The 27,755-nt window shown below is 39.1% G+C and overlaps 1 protein-coding gene across 2 annotated transcripts; it reads right to left on the bottom strand.

Moving 5' to 3' along the window:
- Window positions 1-350: 350 nt before the first annotated feature.
- On the bottom strand, window positions 351-17,795 carry EIF3M (eukaryotic translation initiation factor 3 subunit M). 2 transcript variants are annotated; one of them, XM_054390389.1, is made up of 11 exons: window positions 17,730-17,795; window positions 16,182-16,314; window positions 14,660-14,798; window positions 13,567-13,690; window positions 12,944-13,038; window positions 7,738-7,821; window positions 6,176-6,275; window positions 5,631-5,712; window positions 2,434-2,577; window positions 1,042-1,102; window positions 351-615 (listed from the first exon to the last, which is right to left on the bottom strand). In XM_054390389.1, exons 1-11 carry the CDS (start codon window positions 17,769-17,771, stop codon window positions 495-497), a joined length of 1,125 nt encoding a protein of 374 aa, XP_054246364.1. In that variant the 5' UTR covers window positions 17,772-17,795; the 3' UTR covers window positions 351-494. The 2 variants fall into 2 exon arrangements, with proteins under 2 accessions (XP_054246364.1, XP_054246365.1); XM_054390390.1 differs by lacking the exons at window positions 13,567-13,690; window positions 14,660-14,798; window positions 16,182-16,314.
- Between the last annotated feature and the right edge of the window lie 9,960 nt (window positions 17,796-27,755).

Here is a 27,755-nt window from a genome sequence, read left to right as displayed (position 1 = left end):
CAGAAGAACAGGAAAGCTTTCTGCTTACCATTGGTGCCAAAGTACTGAAAGACCTCTGTTGTAGTTTATCCTGTATCAGTAAGATCTCTTTCCACACTAAAGCATCAGCTGTGATTTACAGAGGTAAGGCAGCAGATCTTGCTTCATAATGCTTCACACTTTTCCTCTTAAGGTGTAAGGGAAATTTATTTCACAATTACTTGCACTTGATTTTTCTGATCTCCTTCCCTCCCTTCCCACACTTCTTGCAAAGGAAGAGTCATATTGTGACCAAAAGAAACACAGCCAATATTGCTACTGTTTGCTGTTGCTAATTATGTAAGAAAACGGACAGAAGGTATTTTCTCATGTTAGTTTTATTGCTTTTCTCTGTGTTGCAATTTAGAATATTTGGCTTCTTTAAACCAATTGTATACATTTTGGAAACATTCACGAATTGTCAGAGTTTTGAATAAACTTATATAGTGACATTATGAGGTCCAAAATAAATTTTTTTAGGTGTCTGAGAGACTGAGGAGACTGTTTTTCACTTGATTCAAATTTTGTTTCCAGGTGTTTAGAGTGTCATACAATTGCTGCCATTGCTGCTTTCCAAAAGTCCGATGTGTGCTGTGACTAGAGAGTAAAACAAAATTGGAAGATGATTACTAGATGTCACACTCACTTAATAATTCTTTTATAGCATTACTTTACCTTCACAAGTGAAAAGGAAAATTTTTATTATCTCTATTATAAAGGGTTGCACTTTACCAGTTAGAACATTCTGTAGCCTTCCAAAATATTTAAAGCAACAACAGTCATTAGTATTCTTGTCACTATTAGGTCATTAAATGAAATGTGCTGGAAAATAGGACTCTTTCATTAAATAAGCTAATCACATTCAGTGTGAGCTTTAATAAAATTATGATAAATAGCAACTATTTAACTACCAGCAACTGCTAGGAACAATACCTTGCTTCTAGTTAAAATATTCTACAAATGTAAGTGAAATAATTAGAACACACTAAGTTCTGCAAAATGCTATGAAGAATTAAGTCTTACCTGACAACTACTTTCCTCTGTGTCTGATCTATTTTGCAGTACACCATCTTTGTCTTTACAGCTGCAAAAAAGCAATGCTATTTTGAGCAATATTTTTATGATAGTGCAAAGGTATTAAACTGCACAAAACCTGTTTAAAAATAGATCAATACAAATATATATAAACACTTAATATTGTTTTGCTGTTGGTTTCAACAGTCTAATAGACAGGAAAGCAAAACAGTGTAACAAGATAAAGGTCGTGCATGCATCCTATTGTTTGATGCCCATCCAGTGAAGTAATATCCTGTACAGTTTTTATGAACTTCTCTCTCCTACAGACATCCTGTTTCAATGACAGCAAACAAAACCAGATGATAAATTAAACCTACAAACCATTTCTCACTTCTATAACAAACTACATGAAATACAATTCCCACCAATGGAAAGAAAAGACACTGTTCAAAAGACAAGCTAGGCAAGTCTTCATTGAGTGGCTTAGATTGGAAGGGACCTTAGAGATCATCTACTCTTAACGCACCTGCCCTGGGCAGAGACACCTCTCAACTAGACTTGGCTGCTCAAGGCCTCATACAGCCTGGCACCTGAACAACCCCAGGGAGGAGGCATTCACCACCTCCCTGGGCAACCCTTTGCAGAGTCTCACCACCCTCATACTGAAAAACTTCGTCCTTAGTTCCAGTCTAAGCCTGCTCTCCCTCATCTTAAAACCATTCCCCATTGTTCTACTGCTAGACACCCTTGTGAAAAGTCCTTCTCCAGCCTTCCTGTAGGATCGCTTCAGGTATTGAAAGATCCCTCCCCAGAGTCTTCTCTTCTCTAGGCTGAACAAGCCCAGTTCCCTCAGCCTATCCTTCATAGCAGAGGTGCTCCAGCTCTTGGATCATCTTTGTGGCTTTCCTCTGGACTTGTACCAACCACTCTGTGACATTCTTATGATGGGGGACAGTGGAACTGGGTGCAGCATTTGAGGTTGGGTTGCACAAGACCAGAAAAAAGAGGCAGCATCATTTCTCTTGACTTGGCCACACTCCTCTTGATGCAGCCCAGGATACAGTTTGCTTTCTGGGCTGCATGAGCACTCCTGATCAATCAATACACCCATGTTTCTTTCTTCAGGGCTACTCTCGACCCCCTCTGCACCCAGCCTGGATTTGTGCCTAGGACTGGCCCACCCAGATGCAGGACCTAGCACTTTGACTTGTTGAATCTCATGTAAGTGGTACTGCCCCACTTCTCAAGCCTGTCAAGATCCCTGCCCTCATGTCTTTCAACATGAATTTTCACAGCTATAGCTTAAAAGGTTAATATTTTTCTGAATATTTAGTATTAGACTACTAGAAAAGGTATTATTCATCTGCATTGTGTAAAGTACGATATTACAGTTCTTACCATCAATAACAAATGCTTCTACATCATCAGCTCCAATCTGAAGTTCCTGTTGCATTGTGTCAAATGATATTTCTTTATTCTCTACAGCCATTCCCATGAAAGTAAGTAACCTCATTTTTGCCATATTGTGTTCATGCAACAAGCCTGTGTAAAAGTCACAATAGTCGACAGATGTTAATAATTCAAAAATTCGTTTGTTTTCTATGTTATTTTTACTAGTTAGGTCTCCAGTAGGTTAACACTTATTTCACATCAAGAAAATATTTCACCTATCAATATTTTTTAAGTAAAACATTAATTCTTACATCTTCCTTGTATTTTGCTCTATTAGCTGGTTTAGTGGCTCAGTGCTGTCAGTAAAAGGTAGTAACTATCTGCAAAAATGAAGCAGAGATCTTTTCAAACAGTAAAAACATCACTTTAACAGAAGTTTAGGTGGTGAAGGTGCAGGTGAATTTTTCAGTTCCATCACCTGAAGAACAGCAATGCAGCTACAACTGGAAAATACACAACTGGTACTGTCAAAACCTTGGTAAAACCTCACTGCTTGTTCTCATGTGTTTCCTTGAAAATAAATCTCTCAGTAATGGTTTAACAACAATTTTTGTGCCAAAGGAACGTGTTTTGGCACTGAATTAACTGCTTATGCCACAGCAAAAAAGTGTCATGAGTCACATGTATGCTTACAGCTCCTAGAGTAGCAAAAAAAGTGCTCTGGAAGAACAGAGGAATGGATACTAAAAGTTAGATTTGTTCATGATTGTATGAATGACAGCATGAAGAACTGAGCCAAGGGCTTGCTCATCTAAATCAGAGACCATTTTCCTGAAAAAGGTTCTAGGTCCAAGTTAAGACGTCCAGCTGAACCAGGTTTTGTAAGGTACAAACTGAGATTTAGTGGATGTTTCTTTAAAATAAATGTCAATCATTTTGGTTTGAGGTGACATTATAAACATTCATTTGCTTCAGTAAATATTTAAGTTTGGAATTTATAACATCCACACACTAATAGGAAAGCACATTACTGCAGGACATCATGTTGTGTTAATTAGCTGTAATTATGATGCAGGTTCCCTATTTGGCACTGATTCAACAAAAATGTGATCACCATAATTCATACGAATGAGGAGCACCAGCAACTATACCTAACTGGGTTTAATGGAAATCTACAAGCATCAAAAAATCAATTAGCACACATTAACCCTAATTAACAAATGCAAATGAGATGCTGATTAACTTTCCGAAAAAGACTGCTGATAATACCAGATTAAATGTGGACATGTTAGGGCGACTCAGTTGACACACATAATGCTACTGCTGGCCTAAGTTGTCAGCATTAATAAACCAACAAATTGTAACAAACCAATGCCACCTGTAGGAGCCTTCAGCACACAGCTCCCATAGACTGGTGTAACTGGTCCTGATCCAGGAAAGGTGAGAACTAAAGTTGATACTGTACTGTCACTCAAATACTATTATTAATAACCTTTATTTTAAAGCTCAGTATCTTAGCAAGGTATTTTTATTAAAAGTATTTGAAGTATATTAAAAAAAAAATCAATTTCTGGGAACAGATCATATATATTCTGAAAAACATTCATCTAACAATTGTCCTGTTCCCTGTACCAACTGCTCTTGTTTTTCAAAGGCATGGCTGAAACACTCAGAGCTACCATTCAGGTCTGCACTGCCTCAGAATCTCTATCTTATCCACTGCTCAAAGACATTCCAAATTTACTGAGTGTAACATAAAGCATGTGAGAAATTAGCTAACTGTAAGTAAGGCTCTTTCAAAACAGTTGCAATGATATTTAATGATTTTACTAAGATTATATCAATCCTAGATATATTGAAAATGCAGACTGGATATTCACACAGGTACAGGGAGGCAAAGCAAAAGAAATCATGACTGTCAAATATTATACAACTAATATTACATATGTGTGTGATTCATCTTCCATAAATTTATTCAAATGTTAGCAGATCATCATTTTCAGAAAATACTTCTGTGGACCAATAATTAACAGATAAACCATTTCAATATGCAAAAATAAGTACAATACAGACCCCACTTTGCCCTAAGAAAGAAAAGCTAAGATGTCCACATAACGTTCAAACAGATGTGAGAGAAGCTGTGCTTATCCTTATACACACTTATAAACTGTCAAAAACTTGCTGCTAATTTTATCCACAGTGCTATTTCCATCATTTTAATACCCAAAGTACCAGCATTTTAAAGCACTGAGGGTAATTATTCTCTGAACTATACCATACTCCATTAAACAAAATAATGCATGTGTTAAAAGGCTGCACTAAGCTCTGGTTTAGCAAACCTCTGTTTTTGCATTTCTTCAAATGCATTCAGGCAGTGCTCAAGTGTCATTTCAAAATCAAAGTTATTAAAAAAAAAAAAATCTATTTTTATGGAAACATTTATTCATTACCAATATGTCAGAACCTTAATGCAGTAATAAAAAAACCTGCATCATTGAACAATTTCTGCATTGTCACTGACCCCTGTCCTAAAAACCTGGAATATAAAAAACGCAATTTTAATGCATGCAATAGCTTATGAACCAGTGCTCCTTTGAAACAGTCAATTACACATCAACGGGGGAGTGTCAAAGTGTTAATTACTACTCCTTTTTTCCACAGTGTGTAAATAAAGAGGGTGCTGACATTAACATTCCATCACAGTGCTTCATGTGATGAAACAAATTAACTGGGACAGACTGTGGCTTGCTAGGTCTAATGCATCAGCACATGCAGACACCCCACCCCACACCCTGCTATTCGCATGTGTTTTCTTACTGTTCAGAAATATTTGCTGTTATAAAGTTATTTAATCATAAAAGCAATTGTAGATTTATACAAGCTGCTGGCTTACACAATGAAGTTGTCTTCTCTGGCCTAGCCTAGAGTATCAACACATTAAATATACCCTCCTACTGTTTAAGGGAAAAGAAGTGGGGGAAAACAGTTCTCTTCCAAGTCCATACACCATCTTGTTCTAGTAGAACAAACCACAGTTAGATGGTCCGTTTGCAATCTAGCAGAGTTTGTAGACTCTAACCTATTCTTAAAAATTCCTATTAAATTCCTTTAGCTTCAATATACGCAATCAAACTGAAGCACTTTGCAGCTTTCCTATCTTAAGACACACAAACAGTTAGAAATGTAATGATCTGAAAACTTACCAAGTGAATCGATGAAGTCTTTGTTGTTTTGATAAAACTTGACATAGGATGCTAGTTTAGCACTTACAAAAATTGTCAAAAGCTGGAAGATGGAGAACAAACATAGGAAATAATGTTTAAATATTATCCATGTTTCCCTCCCTACAGACTGGACAGTTGTGTGTGTGTGTATACATGTAAGCTACTACAATGAAGAGCTAAAATTCTGGTTTCTGTCAATAGCTGAGGACAGTCTGTGCTGAGCTCCCTTTCCTCAGACTTGAAAGGCAGCTTTGCTGCACAACTCATGTGATGGCAGTTTTTCCAACTCCAAGTTTCTGAAACTTCTAGAAGGAAAACATGCCACAGGTAATACTGTAATTTTGCAATATTGTAATTTTTGAATTCTAAAAGCATTAAAAGAAATAGTACACTGCAGCTCAAAGTTACTGACAGGTAACCCTTCTAATGAATTTCAAAAGACACTAATAAAACTCTACAGTAATCAACAATAAAAAGGCACTCTACAGCTATCAAACCATCTTGCTAGAAAGAAAGTTACTTACATCATGAATAAGTTCTCCTTCCAAAAATTTTACTGGTTTTAAGGCAAGAAGATGATCAAAGAGAAAGGTATTTGGATCCTTCAATGCTCGTACAATGCATCTAATTAGAAAAGGAAAAAGCTTGATTTTACAGCAATACACGAGTGACTGCTACTCAGTTTGTTGTTCCTTGCTTTCTAGAAAACACCAACCAAGGGTTTTCAATGCAAGACATGTCACATTCTATTTTTAAGCTGCACAAATGGAGAAAAAAACCCCCAACAAACAGAACACATTAATTCACCTAGTATCACAAATGGTATTTGCCAGGTGGTAAGACTACAGATCACCCTACTGTATCCACCTATGCATTTACTTCCAGCCCAATCTTCATTCCTACAGGTATTTTTACCGTCCTAAAATTGCACGGTGTATGTTTTCACTGTGAGGGTGACAGAGCACTGGAGCAGGCTGCCCAGAGAGGTTGTGGAGTCTCCTTCTCTGAAGACTTTCAAAACCTGCCTTGATGCATTCTTGTGTGACCTGCTCTAGGTGGCCCTGCTCTCACAGAGGGGTTACATGAGGTGATCTTTCAAGGTCTCTTCCAACCCCTAACATTCTGTGATTCTGTGTTAATACATGACACAAAACAGAAAAAAGCAAATACCAAACACTGCAAGGCCTACGATTTATCAGTTACAGCTCCAGACTGTAAACAGACCTTAAGGGTTTCTAGAACCCAAGATGGAAGCTTTTGTTCTGTGGCACATTAGAAGCCCTAGTGCCACACTTGTGCTGCCACCCGGAAGAACCGACAGTCTGCACAGCCACAGCAGCGTGATAAACCCTAGGTAGATTTGTTCCTTCAGATGTAAAAGGCCTCAGATGACTACAGGATAAGTCAGTGAAGTTTTCTTTTATGCACAGACACCTTAATTTTTAAAATTAGTCATCCTAATTTTTTTCTGTCCTCAAATATAAACAACTCCCTTGAGAACTATTGCTTGTACACATCTGACAGAATTACATAACTTGCTGAAAATCTAATTCCTAAGAAGAATCACACTAGACAGAATGTCAAAATACAAGCTTTTACTCCTTTTGACCAGTGGGAAAAATACACTATTAAGAATCAATTTACCCTCAGCTAGATCAACAAGGAGGTTTATTTCTGTGCAGTTTCATCCTTAGTACTTGCTCGCAATAGTAAGAGCAAGAATTTCTTTTTAACAGAAAGTGCTACTGAAAGGAACACTCAAGAGAATCAAACCATCAATAAGATTCTGGATTAAATGATGCCAATTCAAGTTCTGATTGCACAATTGATGTAAACTAAGTCCTTACCCAAGGCTGATGTCTCTTAGCAGTGACCAGGAATACATCTGTGCAGTTGCACAACAGAGTGAACCTGACTGCTCAGAACCAACCAAACTCATCCTTGACCAAATCAGCCATGCTATAGAAAAGGTGCAGGGCAGGGCCCCTGCCTGCCAGGTCATCCCATATTCTCAGCAGTAAGGCCATCAAAGTAATTAGCAATTGAGAAGAAGATATTTTCAAGGACACCGGGCAGTCAGTATTACCTGTGAGCATCAACTCTAGCCTGGGAGGCATTGTCCTCTGTGTAACTTCCTAGTAGTTCCACCATTACTTTTGCTGCAGTGTCACTAGAATAAAAAAAATAAAGTTACCTCAGAACTGCTGAAAAAATAGTTCAAACAGGACATGCAAATACTTAAATAATTCCATTATGATGCTATAGGTCAAATTAAATTACACTTGAAAAAGATGTAGATGATCCATTTTACTTCTAGTGGAGAGAACAAATTAACTAGATGTATTCTTTCAATTCTTGTTCTACAAAATGTTTATCTTCACCCTTCATTTCATTCTCTTAAATTGATAAATTACCTGCTGGTTATGGAAAAAGCTTTCTGAGCTAGGAACAGCTTTATATGGTTCACTAGAATGCTCCTCTTCTGCACATCTGGATTTAATCATTGCAGAATAAGTAGCCCTGCAAAGTTTATTTCAAATGTAAAATGGCATATCTTAAAGAATATTTATGGTCAGGAAAATGACTATAAGAGCTGCTTTTTCTTCTCTCATGGATTCTCCCTTCATGTATTCAGAGTGAGAGCTGCTCGTTTTACTGAGGAGGTTAAGCAGCCAGCAATTAGACAGGCTTAGGCTGCTGTGAAGCAAGCAGCTTCCAACACTGCATTGACAGACAGTTTATAGAAACTGAGGAAACCTTACAGCATGGTCTGCATAGATTATGCTATAAACATCTCATCCGTGTTACTATACACCAGCTCTGAGACCAGCATGGTGCCATTTTAACAGATCCTGATCTATTTTCACCTAACAGTTTTTACCATCAGTGAGGCTGGCAACTGCTGATGCTTTTTACACAATTTTCAGCCAAAAAAAAGGCACAATGAATATGGTGTATATACACACAGAAGGACATTTGCTACTTCTCATGGCATTATTGTTAACTATTAGAAGGCTGTGACAGCTCTTACATATGGAGATGCTGATGCCCTCTTACTACTTCCTGTGAACACACCACACTCAGTAGTGAGAATGCAACCAAAACTCCTGAGTATGAGTGTGTGGTTTGCAGATGTCTCCCATGAACATACACAGATAGGCTGACTACTTTACCAGGAGGCACCTTCTCAGTGGACAGGAGGAAGGTTGGATACTTCTCTCCAGAGTACAGGGAGTTGTAGCGTAAAGCTAAGGTCTTCCCTCAGTGTAGGTCATTTCCAGACACAACAAATTTCCCTGTGTGGTTCAACATGACTACAATATTTTCCTTAAAGGAAAAAACTCTGCAAGAATAAAGTTTTGGTTCACTTTAATTACTTGTTAATGGCATAAACTGCAACAAATCAACCCAAGAGTGCTCCCCAGTACATACTGTGCTGTGACAAAGGTGTAACCCCTACAGCAGCACAAGTCTGACCATGTTTCACAGTACAATGACACTATCCTTATATGGGTCTCTATTTTAAATCTCACAACACTGCTATTTGACAACTTCTCTAAAGGGAGAGGTTTTGTGCTCCTAGAGAACCTGCCAAATCTCAGATGTGCATTACAAATATTAAGACACTATGAGAAACAAGCAATACTGTATGTAATTTGGATGTACATTGAGTGAAGATACTTCATGCCCAAGATAGGGCAATTTTCTGAAGGACCCAGCCATTATTCCAGAGCTGTGTTCATAAATGTAAACTTGAATGAAACATGTTTTGAAACTCCAGCATTAAAAAGGTAGCTTATGTTTTGTCACGGCGACTGATACTGCTGCGTAGAGGAACCAATAGCTCTGTATCAGTGAAATAAAATGAGACAGCTTTATGTATGAGAGAACCACTTGCATGTAAATTAGTCTGTGTTGGACTATGATTTTTGCACTGGTGAAACCAATAGTAGATGTTCTAGTGAAGAAAAAGAACCTGTTTAATACATTAATGCTATTCAACCTAACAATACAAGACTACTTATTTAATACAAGCTTTCAGCAGTTGTTCTTACACACTTCAGAACTATGTTACAGATTTCTTGAACTTTTCCTCTCCTTCTCTTAGGAGGAAAAAAATCAGAAGCCATGCATTTAAGTGATTTCAAATAGTATTTGCAACCCCCTCACCTTTTTAATAAATTTTATTTTGAAACTGAGAAGGAGTGGAATCTTTCACTTTTACTTCTAGGAAACAATCAGAATGCTACAAGAATATTGCTCCCAAACTTTCTGTGCTAAATTCTTGGGAGCCTCAGCAAATATAGAAGGCCATTTAATCTTATTCATTCTACTCAGTGTCAATTTACTATTGTAAACCAGGCTGTAATACAGATCACTACTCTACCAAAGCTCAGGACTTGATGTGTATCTCACCTAAGATGCAAGTGTGACCATTTTTTCTAGCAAGGCAGCTTGCACAAGTACTCTTGGCTCCGCTTGCCAGTCTAGATGCATAACTTGACAAAAAGCCAGCGAGAATTGAAGAGTGACGGTAGATAAAAGGAAGAAAAGAAAATACAGAGTATTCAGAAACTTAGTAAGATGGAATCAAGTCCCTCTACATTACATGATATTAAATGGAATGATATTAAATGAAATGTTTTGCAGGTACCTGACTTGCTGAACTTTTTGCCACAGTTATTAGTGACCAGACTCGGCAGACCTGTTTCAATGTAAACTTGGGCAGGACTAATCCCAGTGTGAATCCTGCCAGGTCAGTGGCACAGACTAGCTGTAAACTGCATCAGACTGGAGCCTAGCAGTGCCTCAGAGCATAACTCAACCCTCTGGCTGTGTGTAAGCCATGCCTGCCTGTAAAAATTCATCTATAACTGTAGAAGAAAACTGGTTGCAGTTTCATACCAACATAGCTAGGAAAACGCTAAAGACTAAAGCAGCTGAGGCACAAAACCCTAAGTGCTGCTAATGCACTTTATGGCAAGGTGCACAAGTAGCAGAGAAAGTAACTAATCTCTTACAAAGCTCAGTACCAAATACACAACTCAGAAACATGCAAATCCAGCCATCTGTTTTCCAGCCACCACCACCAATCATGGGAAAGATAAAAATCCCTCTTTGAAGAAATCAAGATGATTCTGATCATCAGAAAGAAGAAAGCCCAACCAGAAAGTGACTGGAAAAGATTTGATAAAACAAGCTTATCACTGCAGGAAAAGGAACACCATGCAACATGTGCATGATTTATCTTTCATGAGCTACCAAGCTGTTCACTTCGAACTCATCAATTGAGGAAAAGTCTATTAGCTGAGGAAAACCATCTCATCTCTTCTGGTGTTTTGAGAGATGTTAAAACGTAAACTGAGCCAAAAATAATTAAACTAATTTTCACCAATGTATTCTTTTCCTTTTAATCAACACAGTAGCTGAATTATGGTTTACTACTTACTTTTCAGTTCCCACTTATCTTCCCATACTGCTAGATAGAACAGCATTCCTGAGTGCCAAGGCTGGAATGCTGCTGTGAGTTTCCCATACTATTGCAAATACTGCCCACTGATCCAGGAGAGTGAACCAGGTCAAAGGTGCTAGGGTCATTTGTTGTTGTTTTTTTTTTTTTGCTGGAGAGAAGTGTAAGTGCTCTGAAAAATTGCTCCTTTTAGTGCAAATCTTGCTGCAACAGACAGTAAGGACACCAGGTGTGGGTGCAATGTATGACAGGGTTTGTGAAATTTTCAATGCCTAACTTAGTAAGCAAAACCCATTTGGTAGCAAGGTAACTGTCAGCACCGGAAACAAAATTTAGAAGTTCAATCCATGGATCTGGTAACAAGACTGGCTAAACATAGTTAGCTCTTAAGAATGGGAATTAAAACCTCTCAGTAAATCAGTTGGATAAGAAATGTAAGAGAGTAGGAGCATTGCAGGCTATCACTGGCATACTTCTGAAATAAAGTAAGCACTAAGCCACAAACAAGGAATCCAATTACCAGTTCTGAAATTATTTTGAGCACCTGAAACCTGTCATACAGTATTGTCAATGCAGAAGCATTTCACTATTACTGACAAGAATAGGAACTCCCAGTTATGTTGTAGCTTACTGTAACTACTCCATGAGGATTAATCATCTCTAAATTGAGGTGTTAAAAATGATTCTGCTATGCTGACACAGCATTTTCAGGTTACAATTTCACCAGGCCAGAACAAGATAATTCTTATACCAAAAGAAACTCTCCCCTTCCTATGACAGATCCACATATACTTTTTTTAATCCCTGGCAAGGTCACCTCCCCAGTACTACCCACTGTGCTACTGCACAAACTCACTAATACAGTTAGTGGTAGCTGGAGGGGACAGGACAGAACAGAATTGCTTCCTTCTGCAGCAGTACCAGGTTATGCTAATGTAGCAAAGGCAAGTGCAGTTCTGCTACCAGTGTAACTCAGCAGTGTAGAGGTCCTGAGGCTGCCTCACTATAAAAATTAAAAAAAACAACTTAGAAAACTAACTCAGAGTGAAAGTCAAGGGAGGGTGGAAGCAACACTTTCCTCCCCCTCCCCCAAAAAGAACTGCAGCAGGGACAGTTAGATTCGGTGGAAACTGCTGTGGAATCACATGCTGAAACTACTTCTGGATACCAGCCCACCTCTATAGCTCTGGCCGGCACAGTCAATACACTATATCACATCTGCAAGATAAATTGATGACAGCTCTCAGTTAAGACTTACATTCATTTACAGGAATGATACATACAGGATTACTTGAAATGCCAGAAGACACTGGTCTGCCAAGTTTGTTACATCAAAGATGCTTCTTTTGATCCAGGATAATAATTTAAAATGGCCAAGCAGGTATTCTGTGGACATTAATTTCCATGACTAGTGGAAAGCTCTGTCCTAAAGGTAATGTTTACATAAAAAGACGGATCCTGTTAACTGTGATTGATAAGCCTCCTAACATCATTAAGTCAGAGATAGCACTACCATGCACTAAAATGTCAAAAGTGCAATTAAATAATAAACTTGGCAAATGCTACAATGCTCAAAGATTAATATTTAGAGAAAGGAACAGTTTTACTTTGGGAGTCTGTGGTTTGCAGCTAACTCACTGACTTTAATGCTCTTGGAAACACTGGTTTAATCTAAAACCAGAAGATGGAAAAAAGCCTTAAGTGCATTAGAATTACCAGTACAGAGTAAGTTTAAAAGTGGTGTGAGAAACACTTTCCCTACATATTGGTTACAACACTTCAACTTTACAGTCATCTACTACCTATTACTTGTCTTTCATACCTTTTTTTGCAGTCTACCAGGACATCATACAGCAGTCTCAGAAGTGTATGCTTCTTCTCCGTGCCAAGATTCCAGTCAGAAATCCATTTTCGGACCTAGAGTACACATAAGAAAGAAACATCAGGGAAAAGACTAAAAATCAGAAATATTTCTAATTTTCTCTCAAGCAGAAAAATATTGAAGAGATCTTGCATAGTGATTTCTTTGGGTCCTCTGACTCTCAGGCTTCCCATGCAGACCCTGGAGATTTTCCCATGGAAAGCCAAAGTCTGTGCTCACCACGTTATTTCCTAAATAGGGATGAGCGATTCCAGTATACGCTGATCCCTGAGCAAAGGGCAAGAACTTGATGCCTCACTCCTGATCAAAGCTTCTCACTTTCATTACTGTAACAGGAATCAGACACATCTACCTACGTTCAGCATCAGGAATGGAAAATAAATGGCAATGTGATTTAGATTCTGTAAGCAGACCTTTAAAAGATAAGAACTCCAGTATTCTGCACTTATTTCACAAGGCTCTGGCAGTTGCTAACAGATGCTCTGTATCAACTCTCACTAATTCTTAGTGAGACACAACATGGCTAACACAAAGGCTGTAACTTGAAGCACCACATTGATTACCTGATCTAGTTCAGTTGGAATGTACTGGATGGCACCACACGACGAGGCCACTTTAAGAAGACTGCAGTACACTGTGTATCTCACAGGAGTGTTCTTATCCATGCCATGGAAGAGATTGCTCAGGCTAAAGCACAAACAACTGAGTTAAAGAGGTTCCAAAAACCATTACTGAAGTGCACATTCATGTTTCTATTTGTGTGCTAGAATACACAGATCACCTTAAGTCTCTGATGAATTCTAACAGCTTCTACTTTTCTAACTGTTTTCAGCAAAGAAGCTGAAAAGTATGCATTTTAAATTTGTAATACCCAAGCAAACAAAGTATATTGACACTTCTACTCTATGATAGGGAAACAGAAGGTAAAAGAAGAGTGCTTCCTGCAACAGAGACACACCTTGACATGATGGCCAGCTCAGTATGAGCCAGCACTGCGCTCAGGTGGCCAAGAAGGACAATGGCATTCTGGCTTGCATCAGGAATAGTGTGGCCAGCAGGTCTAGGGATGTGACTGTCTCCATCTGCTTGGCACTGGTGCGGCCACACCTGGTACTGTGTTCAGGTTTGGACCTGTTACTACAAGAGGGACATCAAGGTGCTGGAGTGTGTCCAAAGAAGAGCAACCAAGCTGCTGAAGGGCCTTGAACACAAGTGTCGTGAGGAGTGGATGAGGGAACTGGGGTTGTTTAGTCTTCAGAAAAGCAGCCTGAAGGGAGACCTCATCACCCTCTACAACTACCTCAAAGTAGGTCGGAGCAAGGCAGCGTTCGGCCTATTCCCACATGCAGCAAGTGACAGGACAAGGGGAAACAGCCTCAAGTTGTGTCAAAGGAGAGTCAAGTCAGACACTAAGAAAAATTTCTTCCCAGAAAGGGACATTGGAACAGGCTGCCCAGGGAGGTGGGAGTCACTATCCCTGGTGGTATTTAAAACGCATGTGGATGTGGTGCTGAGGGGCATGGTTTAGTTTCATGATTCTACAATTCCATATGTCCCACACTTTGATTTAAAGACATACAAAACAATGCTTCCTGTTTAGAGCAAGGATTACTTTGTAAGATCCTATGGTCTCACTTCCTTCTGCACAATACTTACAGCTGCAGTCTCAGAGATGGGCGCTCTCCTTCCCGAAACTTTACTAACTTCTCGCACAGGTTTTCAATCAGAGCTTCTTGTTTGTCAGGTTCCAGGATAAGAAGCAAAGAGACAACACTGTTCATCACACTCTCAACATCTGCGCAAAACAAAACATGCAGCTGTTTAAAACTGCAAGCAGTGATTCTCAGTAGCTGTTCAGTGCTGGAGAGTTACTTCTGCTGTGAATTGTTTTGCATTAGCTAGAACTGCAAAAGACAGAAAATGCCAAGATAACCAATCTAGATACTCATCAGAATGTACCAGAGATTTGGCTCATGTGGTCTTTCACCAACACATCTCCACATAAAGCAAAAACTAGAGTTTGATATCACTCTTGTTCCAAATTCCCTGTTCACACATAAGAGAAGGCAGAATAACTTCAAATTTTGGTCTTTAAAACATGGCTTCCTCCTGCATGTCCTGAAAACTGCCTGTAGTTCCACAATGAGAATACTAACACCTAGTGCTCAAGTACAGTAAAACATTTCACCAGGAGCACAAGGGATACCCACACCACAGGGTGTGTGTAAGAACAGAGCATATTCAAAAGCCTCCCCAACTCCTGTTTTAAGCATAGGGTTCCATCCTTTCCAAACAGGACCAGACAGGCTTTGCATTTTCTTTTCACAGCCTGCCCAAATGTCAGTTACACAAAGGATAAAACCAAAACTCTTAACACATGGAAAATATTATTTATTTCCTGAAATGAAATCTGAGCACCGAAGAGCAGAGCAATATGCTCTTCTCCAGTATTTCCTGCTCACCTGCCTACAGTGAAAGGAACATAGCAAATAAGCTTACATATTCCATCTCAGATGAATCATGCATTCTTTCAAACATCATGTGTTATTCACGTTAGTAATTCTTTTTTTTTTTTTTACACATAACAGTTCTAAATAAAGTTTGTATATTGGTACAGAGCACAGCAGACACACTAAGATCATTTAAGGCAATTACAGCACCATCAGTGTAATTAAAACTTATCAGCGCATTTTCTATCTACAGCCCTAAGTCAAAAAGTGTTCCTGACTAGAGAAAATCTTGGTGGCTCTGGACAATAATGATCAATTAACATTTAGGCTTTAAAACTTCTATTTACAGATGTCCTAATTTTTGTTGTTACTTTAATTTTTCTTCATCTGCAGCATCACAGCCATTAACTCACACTTTTGGCTTTATCTTTTTTCTTTTTTTTTTTTTGACAAAGAAAACCTACTTTACATACAACTTGCTGTGCCTTTGCAACAAGCAGAGTCTAGCTCAATTTCTGACTTCTTCAAAGGGTGCTAGATGTTTGGAGGAGGGAGGGGTGGAGTACATGCAAATCCTACATGGCAGCAATGGAAATAAGCACTTCCAGTGGTATCAAGATGCATATGTCAGCATGCAAACCACACCTCTAAAGTCTTCCAACTGTTATTGCTTGCAAGCACTAATGGCAATACATTTAGCAAACCCAACAAGATTTAAAGGTGCAAACCTTTGTCATCCTCTTTTAAGCAGACATCGCACACCTCAATAATCTGTGCCAAGTCCACATGAAGTCCACCCTCAGCGTTTTCTTCAGAGATTTCTGCTCCTTTGGATTTCAGGTAAGCTCGAAGTTCTGCAGCCTTAAAAATAAAGTGACAGCATAAAATATTTTTTTTGTGAACAGTACAGTCAAAATAATTAAATTTCTTACAGATTTTTGTTCTGTAACTACTCCTCTACCCCCACTGCTCGCTTGCGCTTTCTCTCACCTCTCCTTACCACCCTGTAACCTACAACACTCCCTCTCCTCCACTTTAACACACCAACCAGATATAGACTCAATGTAAGATGCTGCACATGCTATGGCTGGTTTGCCACTAACTGAACAGATCACAGAATTGCTGAGCTTTCTCACAACATGAATATGTCACACCTGGTTAGGCAACAGGAGGCCTAAGAAGTTTTTGTGACAAAGATTCTTTCTTACGAATTTTTATCTTTTCCTCCCTTTGAAAACTTCAGGCAAAAGAATAAAATCATTAGTTGCTTATTCACCCCCAAAAAAGAAAGGGTATGAACAAAACCACTTTAGAGAGGGCAGAACAGTCTTCACACAAGTTAGTTCCAAATACAATGCTACAACCTGCTTTACCTTGTTGAATCTACATTAAGAAAATACTTTCCCCACAGTGACAGTGAGAGGCCTATACATGAATTTCACAACCTACCATTTCAGCAGCAGAACCATAACCTTTCAGACACAACCTGTATGAGCCTGTAAAACTTTTGTCAAAGGAGAACTCTGGCCAGGATGCCACTATGACGCCTGGTGTAACTGACATCAAATTCAATGTCAAATCATTATGGTACCATAAAACACTGATAAATGCTCTGGGACCCTTCACTGTAGTGAAGATGCTTCAGGCTGACTTCTTGATGGGGATTTAGTAGGCATTATGGCAACTAAAAGCTGGACTGAAGGCTACCACTTGTATATGCACTGCATATATATACCTACTTAAAAGACACCAAGGACAAAAAAAATCCCAAAATTCAAAATCAAAACAAAGAAGTAGCTCAAAGACAAATGTCGCAGTTACTATGTCTGTAATGTGGAGAATCCCGCAAAAAGTAATCCTCACGCTCGTACCTGTACTAGTCATCCTCTCCTACAAAAAAAAAAATTCCTGCTGATGAAAGGTGAAAACACACCAGGGAGGTGAGGAACCTGCACATCCAGAGTTATCTGTCACTTTACAGTCTCTTGAATCCGCCTGTTGCATGTCTCTAGCGAACAACCCAAAAACGCTTACGGCGACCGACGCGGGGCCAGCAGCGCGACCGACAGCCGTCGGCAAGACAGGTACGGCGCCCTCGCCACGGAGGGAGGCCTGACAGGGATGGACCCCGGCCCAGGCTCCGCTCCGCCTGCCCTACACAGGCCCGGTCCGGCCTCTTCGCCACCGGATCGACCCCCCGAGCGCCAGGACCCAGCCCTCTCGCTCTGTCGCCGATACCCGCGTAACCCGCTCCTCGCCGAGTCCCGGCCGCTGACCTGATCTTCTTCCGTGATGTCGATAAAAGCCGGGACGCTCATGGCGGCAGCGGCTCCCGCGGCTGGACCGACCACGCCGCCCGTACCGGAAAGAGAGAGAGGCTTCCGGTGCCGCGCACCGCCCGCTTCCGCTTCACCGCCACAGGGGGCGGACCGGACAGAGGAGCGTTTGCGGGAGAGGAGCGCACTGGGGTGTGGGAGCGGTGGCTGGGGCCTGCCCGGGCCTTCGCCCACCGAGCGGTTCTTGTCTAGCCCTCGCCGGTATTGTTCTGCTGCAGGGCAGGGGTGCCCCCGCCGTGCGGCGGGCGCCACAGAAGCACCGGTAGCCGGATTGCGTCTACGGGGCCTCCCGCGCTCTCCTGTGCGAGGGAGGCGGCAGTAGCTGGCTGCCATTCTGCCTCTGTGTCATCGGACCAGAACCGGTCCCGTGTGGAAAGATCTTTTTTTCCCTCTCCCTCGAAAAGGATATTTCATATATACACCTTCCTCTTAAGAGTGTAAGTTGTTACCTAGTCCTTTCTTCAGGAAGAGTGTGTCAGGAGTGAAACGTGGAGAGAGAAAGGACTAAAGTTCCTAACCAAGTGCTAGTAACCTGTGGCTTAGTTTATCTTCGTTCATCTTCACACGCTCGTATTTCCATTCAAAATAACGAAGCCACTAAGATAATCAGGGGCTGGATCACCTTCCCTGGGACTCCAGGCTGGGTTGGGGTCGTTCAGCCTAGAGAAGAGAAGGCTCTGCGCACAGCCTTCCAGTAAGGGCTCCTAGGAAAGATGAGGAGGGACTTTTTATCAAAATGCAGTGACAGGATGAGCACTAATGGTTTTGAACTGAAAGAGGGTAGATTTAGGTTAGGTATAAAGAAGATACTCCTTATGATGGGCGTAGTGAGACACTGGAACAAGTTGCCCAGAGGAAGTTGTGGATGCACTTCAAGGAACCTGATCTAGTGCAAGGCATCCCTGCCCAATGGCAAGGGGTTTGGAACTAGATGATCTTTATGGTCCCTTCCAACCCAAACCAGTCTGTGATTCTACAAAACTTGGTGTTACCAACATATTGCATATTTTTTCAGCTTAACAGTTAAGAAATTTCCCATTCAACAGACCTGGCACACCAATGGGAACATAGCTTCGGTTTATGGATATTTCAAAGGCTAAAATTAAAAAAAAACAACACACACATATGCAAAATTTTATTTCTCTGTGGTTTATGCTAAGTTTTCACTGGATGTAGAAATTCAGAAAACACTTTGTTTCACAACTATTTGGGTTAAATATTTTCTACAGACTTAAGAGCTATAGGGTTTTCAGAGAAGGCTTTCTGAATAACCTTACTGCTACACAACAGTATTGGCTAGAAGGTAAAAGGTTTTTTTTTCTCTAAAAGTCATTGAGTAATTCCAAGATCAGTATTTCCTCGGAGAAATACAATCTGACAAGCAGTAATGGAGTTTTGAACTGTCAGGAAAAGAGAGCTGAGATTATTACGCTGCTAATGAGAAAGTTGAGGCTGGTGCTACAACGCTGTTTTGTGTTGTTTACGTTGGAACATGTGAATCATCTTGATGGTAACAGCGTTTTGTAAAGTCTTGTCCCTGATGTAAAATAACTAAATGAGATATACTTCACTGGAATTGGAAGTAGTGTTTTATGCTCCAAGAGTTTAAATAAATAATCCTCAGTATGAAAAAAAGTTGTATTGATTTACTGATCATACTGCTGAGTGCCTTCCTAGTGCTGACACTGGTTAGCAAAAAGAGACATTGCTTTGCTGTCAGTGAAGGACTCATTTAGTCCCAGTTTTGCAGATGAGACTTTAGCAATAAATACAGAAACACAAATAATAACAAGGGGCCTTAACAGTGATATCTGATGTTCTTGGTGGTTCGTATTTAGAAATAATTTAGACAAACTTTGGAGCCTCATTGAATATGAATGACTGCCTCATAGTTTTTAAAGAGGTTTGTCAGTATATTGGAAGGTAATGAGGGAAGACCAGTAATGAATAACTTACTCAAGGAATGTGTAGACCAAAGGATGCCACTCCAGACAGCCTGGAGGACAGCCTTTACGTCTTTTGACTCTATACTCTTGAGTATTACACATTTCTATCATAACTAACTCACAGTATGATTCTACCCCTAACCTGTTCTGTTTTGGATCACCAAATACCAGTTTCATATAAAATGTGCAGAAGAAAATGAAAGCACTATCAGTTTCAAGCTTTTATCTATAAAGGTTGAATTATTAATCACATCAACTTGTTATACCCACCACAGTTTGCAGAGATAAAAGTGTCTTTTAAAAACTTACCTAAAGTTCCTAAGTTAGTAAGACAGCTATACACAAGCCTCTTCTCTTTTTCTTTTTTTGTCCACCTTCAAACCTGACCAACTAACCTGGACTTAGCTATTTAGTCAAAAGTTGGAGCTCCTGCTTCACATCTTCCACAGAACTGAGCACAAAGAACCCGATAAAGGCCCACTCTGCTTTTAATAAACTTCATGATTCTAATTCGTTTTTATCATCCACATGCTAGCATTACTTCTGACTGGCTAATTAATGTATTGTCATTAGGGCAGTAATTTTTTAAATAATATTCCTACTTTACCAGTGAGTTATCTTTACTAGAAATGGTTTTAAACAGGATATTTTAATACTGCCTATTTATAGTCTTATAAGTATTTCGTATTTCATAGGTCAGAATTCTGGAAATTATATATAGGTGTATATAGAGAGAGGTCTCTCCCTTGTGTGCCTAATCTGGAATGGGATCTGGTTTTCAGAGAATGAGTATTTAAGTCTTCTTACAATGCAGATGACTTCCATCTAGTGCTGCATAATACAGCCCTGTAAGAATAGGGATAACCTAGCATCCAGCATACTGGCAGAATAGGGATCCATCATATATTTGATTTGCACACATCTTTAGGAGACATTTTAGGTGCTAAGGTACCTGCCTAGTGCTAATTTGCATTTGGGCTATTGTGCATAATACAATACAATAATACAAGCTGCCATGAGTCTCCTATAAATCCTATACTGTGTCTGAAGTTCCCCTGCAAATGTTTCAGATATCCCAGGGTATATAAACAGCTCAAGTCACACCAGGAGTTGATTCCCAACCTTGGTGTCTATTTTTTGTTTAGACAGTGCACCCAGATGGAGGTTTGTTGTGTATGATTCTAAATATACAAAATTAAAATAAGCAGTGATCACACCGGGTAGACAGGACATGACTCTAAAGAGCTCTGCTGAAATATCCACATATGGTATGTTGCATGATACTTTATTGGTCCCAGAAGAATTAAGATGATAGATGATAGCTGGGATTTGAACTTGTGCATCAGGAAGTCCACTTGGAATATAAAGGGGATAGCATGTGTTTTGTGAAACTACCAGTGTAAAGAGGCTGTGGTGGAAGAATGAGTTTCAGTTTTATTGGAATAAGGACATTTCTGTGGAAGCGAGGCAGTAGTTTATAGTCCTGTCTGCAGGTTGCAAAGCCAGTTCAGAAACGAGGTGTGGATGGGGTTAAAGTGCTGAGGGAGCCAAAGGTCCTGTTGGAAGTTGCCAGGACTGAGGAGCTTCAGCCAGCCAGTGCCCTGCAGCTGGCAGATCTGCTGGGAGCAGCACCCTAAGAAACGGGTCAGAGTAGGGACCCAGAAGGCACTACAACTGGCTGAAGTGTCTATGTCTGTGTGTGTATGTATCTGTGTACACACATGGAGAGAGAAATACCCAAGCCTTGGCTGATGAGGGGAAAAAATGAATTTTGGCTGGCACCCACTGCAAACTGTTTTGGTTTGTTTCTGTAGGCGAACAAGAGGAAAAGATGGAATCTAAAGAAGTGACATTCTGCATGCTTTGAACCTAGTGACTGGAGAGCACACAGCTGTTCAGGTGACACATCTTAAAAGCAGTCATTATGGAAGTGATAGTTTTTTGGAATTAACAGCCAGTTTTGAAAATAAAGGGTTTAGGGTTGACTGTGGAAAGCGATCCTCTATTGTTAAAAGCATTGATGAAACAGATCTTCAGTTGAGGAGTACAAACTCTGTGGTGGCATATTTTTTCCTCTTCAGAATGTCTTTTTTTTTTTTTTTTTTTTTTGGGGGGGGGGTGGTAATGGGGGGTTGTTTGGGGTTTTTTTGTTTTTTTTTTTTTTTTTCTTCCCCCACAGTTCCATTTCTACAGTGATGAGCCGAACGCTGAGTTGGTTGTCTGAAAAACTGGGTAAGGGTAACTAACTGCAGCCATTGACTGCTCCTAGCCCCCTGTCATTCCTGCAAAGCAGGACGTTTTGTGCTGAGTGCCCTCTTGAGGTCTTCGGTATACAGTGACCTGGACGAGTCCCGGATAGTGTGCCTATACCAGAGTCCTTCCTTTAAGGATTCGTCCTCTTTTTTTCTCCTTTGGGAGAGATGTTTTAACCAACCTAGAGTTGGGGGAACACGGTTAGGTCAGCAGTTATTGTAAATCAGGATTAGCGACAGTTATTCAAAAAAGGATAAAAAATAATTCAGAACTTCATACAAAATTCCAATCAGCAAATCTAAATCTGTTTCTAATTCATGAGCTTTGATTAGTTTTATCAATGCATAGAAATGTGCTTCCTAGTTATATTTCTGTTTTTTCCCTGGTTTTGACTTGAACTAAAGGGAAAGTGCTAAAATACCCTTTGAGCCTCATCTTGCAAGAGATACCAGAGATCTCAGGGGAAGCCTGCTGTCCTTGTTCTTGCAGCCAAGTTCTGAAGTCAGAGAAATTCTAGATAACAGCAGTTAGCAGCTTTTGTGTGCTTATCTGGTTTTCTTATAAATTGTGAATTCTCCATATTTACCTGCTTATAACTCCATTGGTTAAAAAATACTGCAGTTACCCTGCCCAGTATGCAATCTTCATTCAAAGTATGTATTAAATATTCTGAGTTCGAGAAGCAACATTCAATACTGCATTATTATTAATAATATTGAGTTCTGTCATGGTGCATTTTGCCATTGAAAAGCCTTTAGAAATATATTTTGTTTGGACTCTAGGTACACTTATTTTGCTGTTAATGTAGCAGGTGTTTCTCTTAACCATTTTTTTTAGGAGAAAACCTAAGTTTAGAGGAAATGAGCACTCGATTATTTAAATTTCCTGAGATTAGAGGAAGAACACTTTGCCAAACAATGCCTCTTCACTTCAAACCCTCTCCCCATAAATTACGTTAGGAGATCTTATTAAAAGTCTGTAAAAATTTCCTATTAAAAATGGTTGATTGCAGTCCAGACCATCACAGCTTTTGTGCTTTCAGTGAAATACCACAGCTGTCGCAAAGAAATATATTGTGAGACAAAAGGTTTTGTTTCCTTAGTCATAAATTATTTTTGTGATATCTGAAGTAAGATAAAACTTTCACTTATGTTTGAGTGAAGGAAGATTCCAGTGATAACTTGTTCAAAAATCTATAAAAAGAATATAAGAATGTAGATCTAGATAGCAAATTAGAATCAGACTTCCTTTTTGTTTAAGGAAAGCAATTATTTCTGAAGTCAGTGAAGATTATGAGCAGGGATAATGGCATAACTTTGCAAAGCACAGTGCCTTTATCTCAGTAGAACCTGAAGTTTAAGCTTTCAAGCCTGACCTTCAAGAACTATGCAACAGAAACCTTTAGTGTTGGCTAGTTTTTAAACCAGCATTAAACAATAGTAAGTAGTCTGTTTATTAATTATACCTGCAAACAAAACCAGACCATTTTTAAAGAGTTTAAAGAAGTGTTAAGCAAATTAGCTTTGACTGTATTTGCTTTTATATTGGCAACTGAGTTTTCTGCTAAGGAATTCTGCAGGAACAGCAGCCTGTATGTACACTGGATAGACTGTCAGGACTGGATTCTAACTATGTTCACCCAATGAAGGAGTAAAAAATATATTCCACATATGACCTGTGCATGTAATGAAAATACAGAAATGCATCTTATATACTAAAGATTCTTTTCCTAGATCAGTTGCCAAATAGTTCTGAATGAAAGGTAAATTAGGATAGTCACCATTTGCTCATACATCATTGCTTTATGTATAAAGGTCAAATTTCTCAGCCTCCTCCCCTGCTCGTTACAGAGATTACTGAATAAAGAAAGATAGTGCAGGTGCTAGAACTCAGAGTTTGTGAGACACTTGGAATTGTGTACTGTAAAAGCAATATGCTTTTCTAACTAATAGTAGTAGTGTTTATAGCTATGCCAGTTCTCTTTACCTGGCACCTAAGCTCACAAGAGTTTACTGGACTTTTTCTATATGTGTATTTAAATCAGGACTGTACAGAACAAGGGCACAAGATGGTCTTCTCCTCTACTGTGTAATTTAGCACAAAAGAATATGCAGCCTTGATACTCTATTAGGATCTATTATTATTGCCCCCTATTTTATTTTTGCTTTCTGAGTGATTTTTCTTCTAAATCAAAATCCATCTCCATAGTGCTGTTTTTATGGCAACATAAACTATGCATTCTTCAGGTCAAACTCTTCAGATAAAGGGTCAGGGGGGCTACCTAAAACCTCTGCACTCCTCTGTAGCCTGTTAGGATCTAGCTCTGTGTTGCTCACTCATGCTGAGTGGTCTTTTACAAGTAATCCCACTGATGTCATTGAGACTTTTCTGTAATAAAATGCTGTCTGACAAGAATATGGGTATCAGAATCTGGCCCTGCTTGTACTAATTCCATTTTAATGAACACTTAAATGGAATCGTTATTAAAAAAGTCTATTTCCTAATATTCAATAAATCAAAACTGTAAAATCAGTTTACCACTTGTTGCCACTCTAGTCAAAGCCAGTTTCTCTTGTATTGAAAAGAATAGTACATACTGGCCCCATTCAGGAGGGATTAATTGTAATACTTTTATCTGCTTCGTAAGATTTATTTCTAATAATGAAGAGTAAAGAAAAAGTAAGGGAGCTTTAAACATTTATTACTTTTATTACAGCACCATATATTCATGAGATGTTTCACAAATACAGAATTTGCTTAACCTTAGAAGCTTGTTTCATGAATGAGAAATTTCAAAACAGAGTTAAGAAGGCATTCTTCATTTCTCTGATCGTGTCCATTTAACTTTGTAAGATGGAGCCTTTGGGCACTATGTGGTAAGGCAGAGATACATACAAGACCCTGCGAAGATTCTGTAGGCCAGTCAGCTAATGAGGATCATTAGAGCAGTAGTGTGGTGTGCTACTAGCAAACTACCTGATATTAGTCCCCACTGTTGTGAAACCAAGATGGATTCTCTGTATGGAAGATGTTTTGGATTTTAGATGGTTTCTCCCTACATGTGGAAGAGGACTCATCTGCTTAACTTCCATGGAGTAGGAAGTATGCTTTATGATGCTGTTTGACTTTGTTGCACATTAACAAAATACAAATATAAAGCAGTGATGGGAGAGCAAAAAAGAAATTGAATTCATTTAAATCACGGGTAAAACTGCCGTTGTATTGAGAACTTGGCAGAAAAATTTTATGTCCTTGGAATTTGCTACATCTTTGAAGTCCAAGTGTTTCACAAAGGTGGAGTGTTCTGTTCCCTCAATATGTTCTTCTAGACAACAGGCAGGTTTCCTGATTGTATATCTTTACACATGGTGGGTTTCCAGAGTCTCTAGCTTTGGTGCAGTCCACTAGACTCCCTGTTGTGGGGCCAAGGATGCCAACTCCTCCATTTCTCTTCAGCAACCTACCAGGCTGGTTTTATAAATTATGTATTTTCTGCAACCATAAATATTGCTCCTAAAAGGGATACTGAAATGAAGATAATATGACTTTTCAGTAATGGGTCTTCTAATGTCAGCCATTCTGTTTAAACTGTTCCATTTTCAACAGAATTAAAGATCTAGACAGCATATTCTACCTCCTGCAGACTGCAGTTGTTAAAAGAAAATAAATCACTTAAACAGGGTCATGAGCAACAAAGGCCAGTGTGGGTTCAAAGTTTACAGGTCTCTGCATTTATCAGGTAGAAATATGCTACATTTCACTATTTCATAAAATATCCTTTTATGAAAAAGCCATCAATCTTTGTATGGCCTACTAAAACTGATTTCTCAAATGAAAGAAATGAATGATGACACCAAATCAAGAAATCGTTTACGAGTTTATATTTTTGCAAGACCACCGTGACTTTCACATACGTTTCCAATTTTGGTAAGGATGTGATTATCATGTGGATATGTTTTACTCCCACCATCTGTACTAAGGGATCTGTCAGAACTGTGTACCCTTCCTTGGGCAGTTCAGGATTTGTTCAGATTTTTCCATTAATCTATAGTGGGTTTTATCCGGTGATAGTTATAATTTCTGTACATTATCTACAGATTTTCTAAGCTATACATACATATATATATATAAATTCACACATATCATGCAAGTTCACATTTAAATTAAAACTGCATCTAAGTGACTCAGTTATATTTCAGAGGTTTTTAACATTCCTGTGGAATGATTTCTGTGTGACTTCTGTCATGTACCCTACAAAACATCATCTTACTTGCAGATATTTTGGTTTTCTTCTGGTATTTCCTTACCATTGCCACACTTCCTCCAGGAATCACCAAGCTCCCTGACCAACTGGACAATTTAGATACTTAAAACCAATATTATCGATTCATACTTCAGGTATTGCAGAACTACAATATAGTGATTTGGGGCAGGAATAATATGGGAAATTATTTCTCATCTAGTAATGGCAACCAATACAACAACCAGCTTGCTTCACTTTAATAAGGAAAAGGCATTTCTGTTCTGGTAAATGATGTGGTCTCCTTTCGTGTCTACACAAAGCAAATGAGCGTGGCCTTTCTATAACTCCAGTGAAAACAAACACAGATTAATGTGGCTTATTAAGGATCAGTGTCATAGGAAGAAGAATGTATGGGGAAGTTAATCTGAACTACTAAGAAAGAGCTTGATGCCTACGATTTTAAAAGGAGCATTTTGTTCCTTTTGTTATGAAGCTCATTCTTATGCTGTGTTTTAGAAAAAAATCACTTTTTTCCGGTTTATTTAGGAGTTCTCTTCATTAAAAATCGTGATTCAGTGATGAAAATATAAAAAATGTTCTGTGCTTCCTTTTTAACTGAGAAGTTAGACTTTTAGTCAAAGAATATATGCTGTCTAAACATGTATTTGTTCCTATCAACTTTCTCTTTTCCCTCCTAGGGAATAAAAAAAAGGGAGGAAAAAAAGGAAGAAAAAAGCATGAAAAGAATGGAGTTTGGCTGTAATTTTGGAAAAGAACCTTTTGCCAAGTCACACACAGACTAAGTGTTTAATGTGTAGGTAGCCTTATCAGAACATGAGCTCTGCTGCACTGTGGCTGGCATTGCTTTCTTACAGCTTTATGGTAGTTACAGGGTCTTGCACAGTAATTTAAGCAGCCTACTCTTGTATGTGCATGCTATGAAATACATGTTATGATAGCACTAAAGACTCTGGAAAACCTTACATACAGAGGAAACGAAAACATCTTTCAATGAGTGCTTTACCTTACAAACCAAAGGTCTTCCCAAAACAAAAATTTATCTTATCTGAGTACACTGATAGCAAACAAAACTTTCTATTCATCTGGTGATGACCTTAGAGGAAATGTCGTTGTTAGAGCAGGCAAGTTAGAAAGTTCTGGATTTTAGTTTTGTTTTGGTTTTGTTTTTTTTTTTAAATTAATCTCATATCAGTGGTACTTACATGAAATTTGAGGGCTTTTGTTCCATGTGCTCCCCAAAGCATCCTGAAAAAAATTCACAGAATTCTGTAACAGCTCTCTCAGGTGCTAGAATAATGCCCCTCAAATCCATAAACAGAGTCATGAGAGTACAGCATGCCTCTCAGTATTGTACTCTGTGGTTCTTGCAGTCGAGCACTCATGGCTGATTCACATATCACAAACATTCAAAGTAGCTGGAAGAATCTGAGGCTGTGTCCATGAAGTGCAAAGAGCACAAAACACTGTTTGAGAAATTGTTCATCATTTAACGGATTCTCTACC

Source organism: Indicator indicator, chromosome 21 (assembly GCF_027791375.1).
Source record: "Indicator indicator isolate 239-I01 chromosome 21, UM_Iind_1.1, whole genome shotgun sequence".
NCBI classification, from domain to species: Eukaryota; Metazoa; Chordata; class Aves; order Piciformes; family Indicatoridae; genus Indicator; species Indicator indicator.
The sequence above is the reverse complement of the archived record's forward strand: the minus strand, read 5'-3'. Positions and strand labels throughout refer to the sequence as shown.

What these genes read in the sequence shown, in the direction of transcription:
- EIF3M (XM_054390389.1), bottom strand. Translation starts at nt 17,771, where the DNA reads ATGAGCGTCCCGGCTTTTATCGACATCACGGAAGAAGATCAG. An exon ending in ACATCACGGAAGAAGATCAG is followed by an intron (nt 16,315 to 17,729) that starts GTCAGCGGCCGG and finishes TTTATTTTTAAG; the next exon opens with GCTGCAGAACTTCGAGCTTA. An exon ending in GCTAGAGTTGATGCTCACAG is followed by an intron (nt 6,276 to 7,737) that starts GTAATACTGACT and finishes TTTTCTAATTAG; the next exon opens with ATGCATTGTACGAGCATTGA.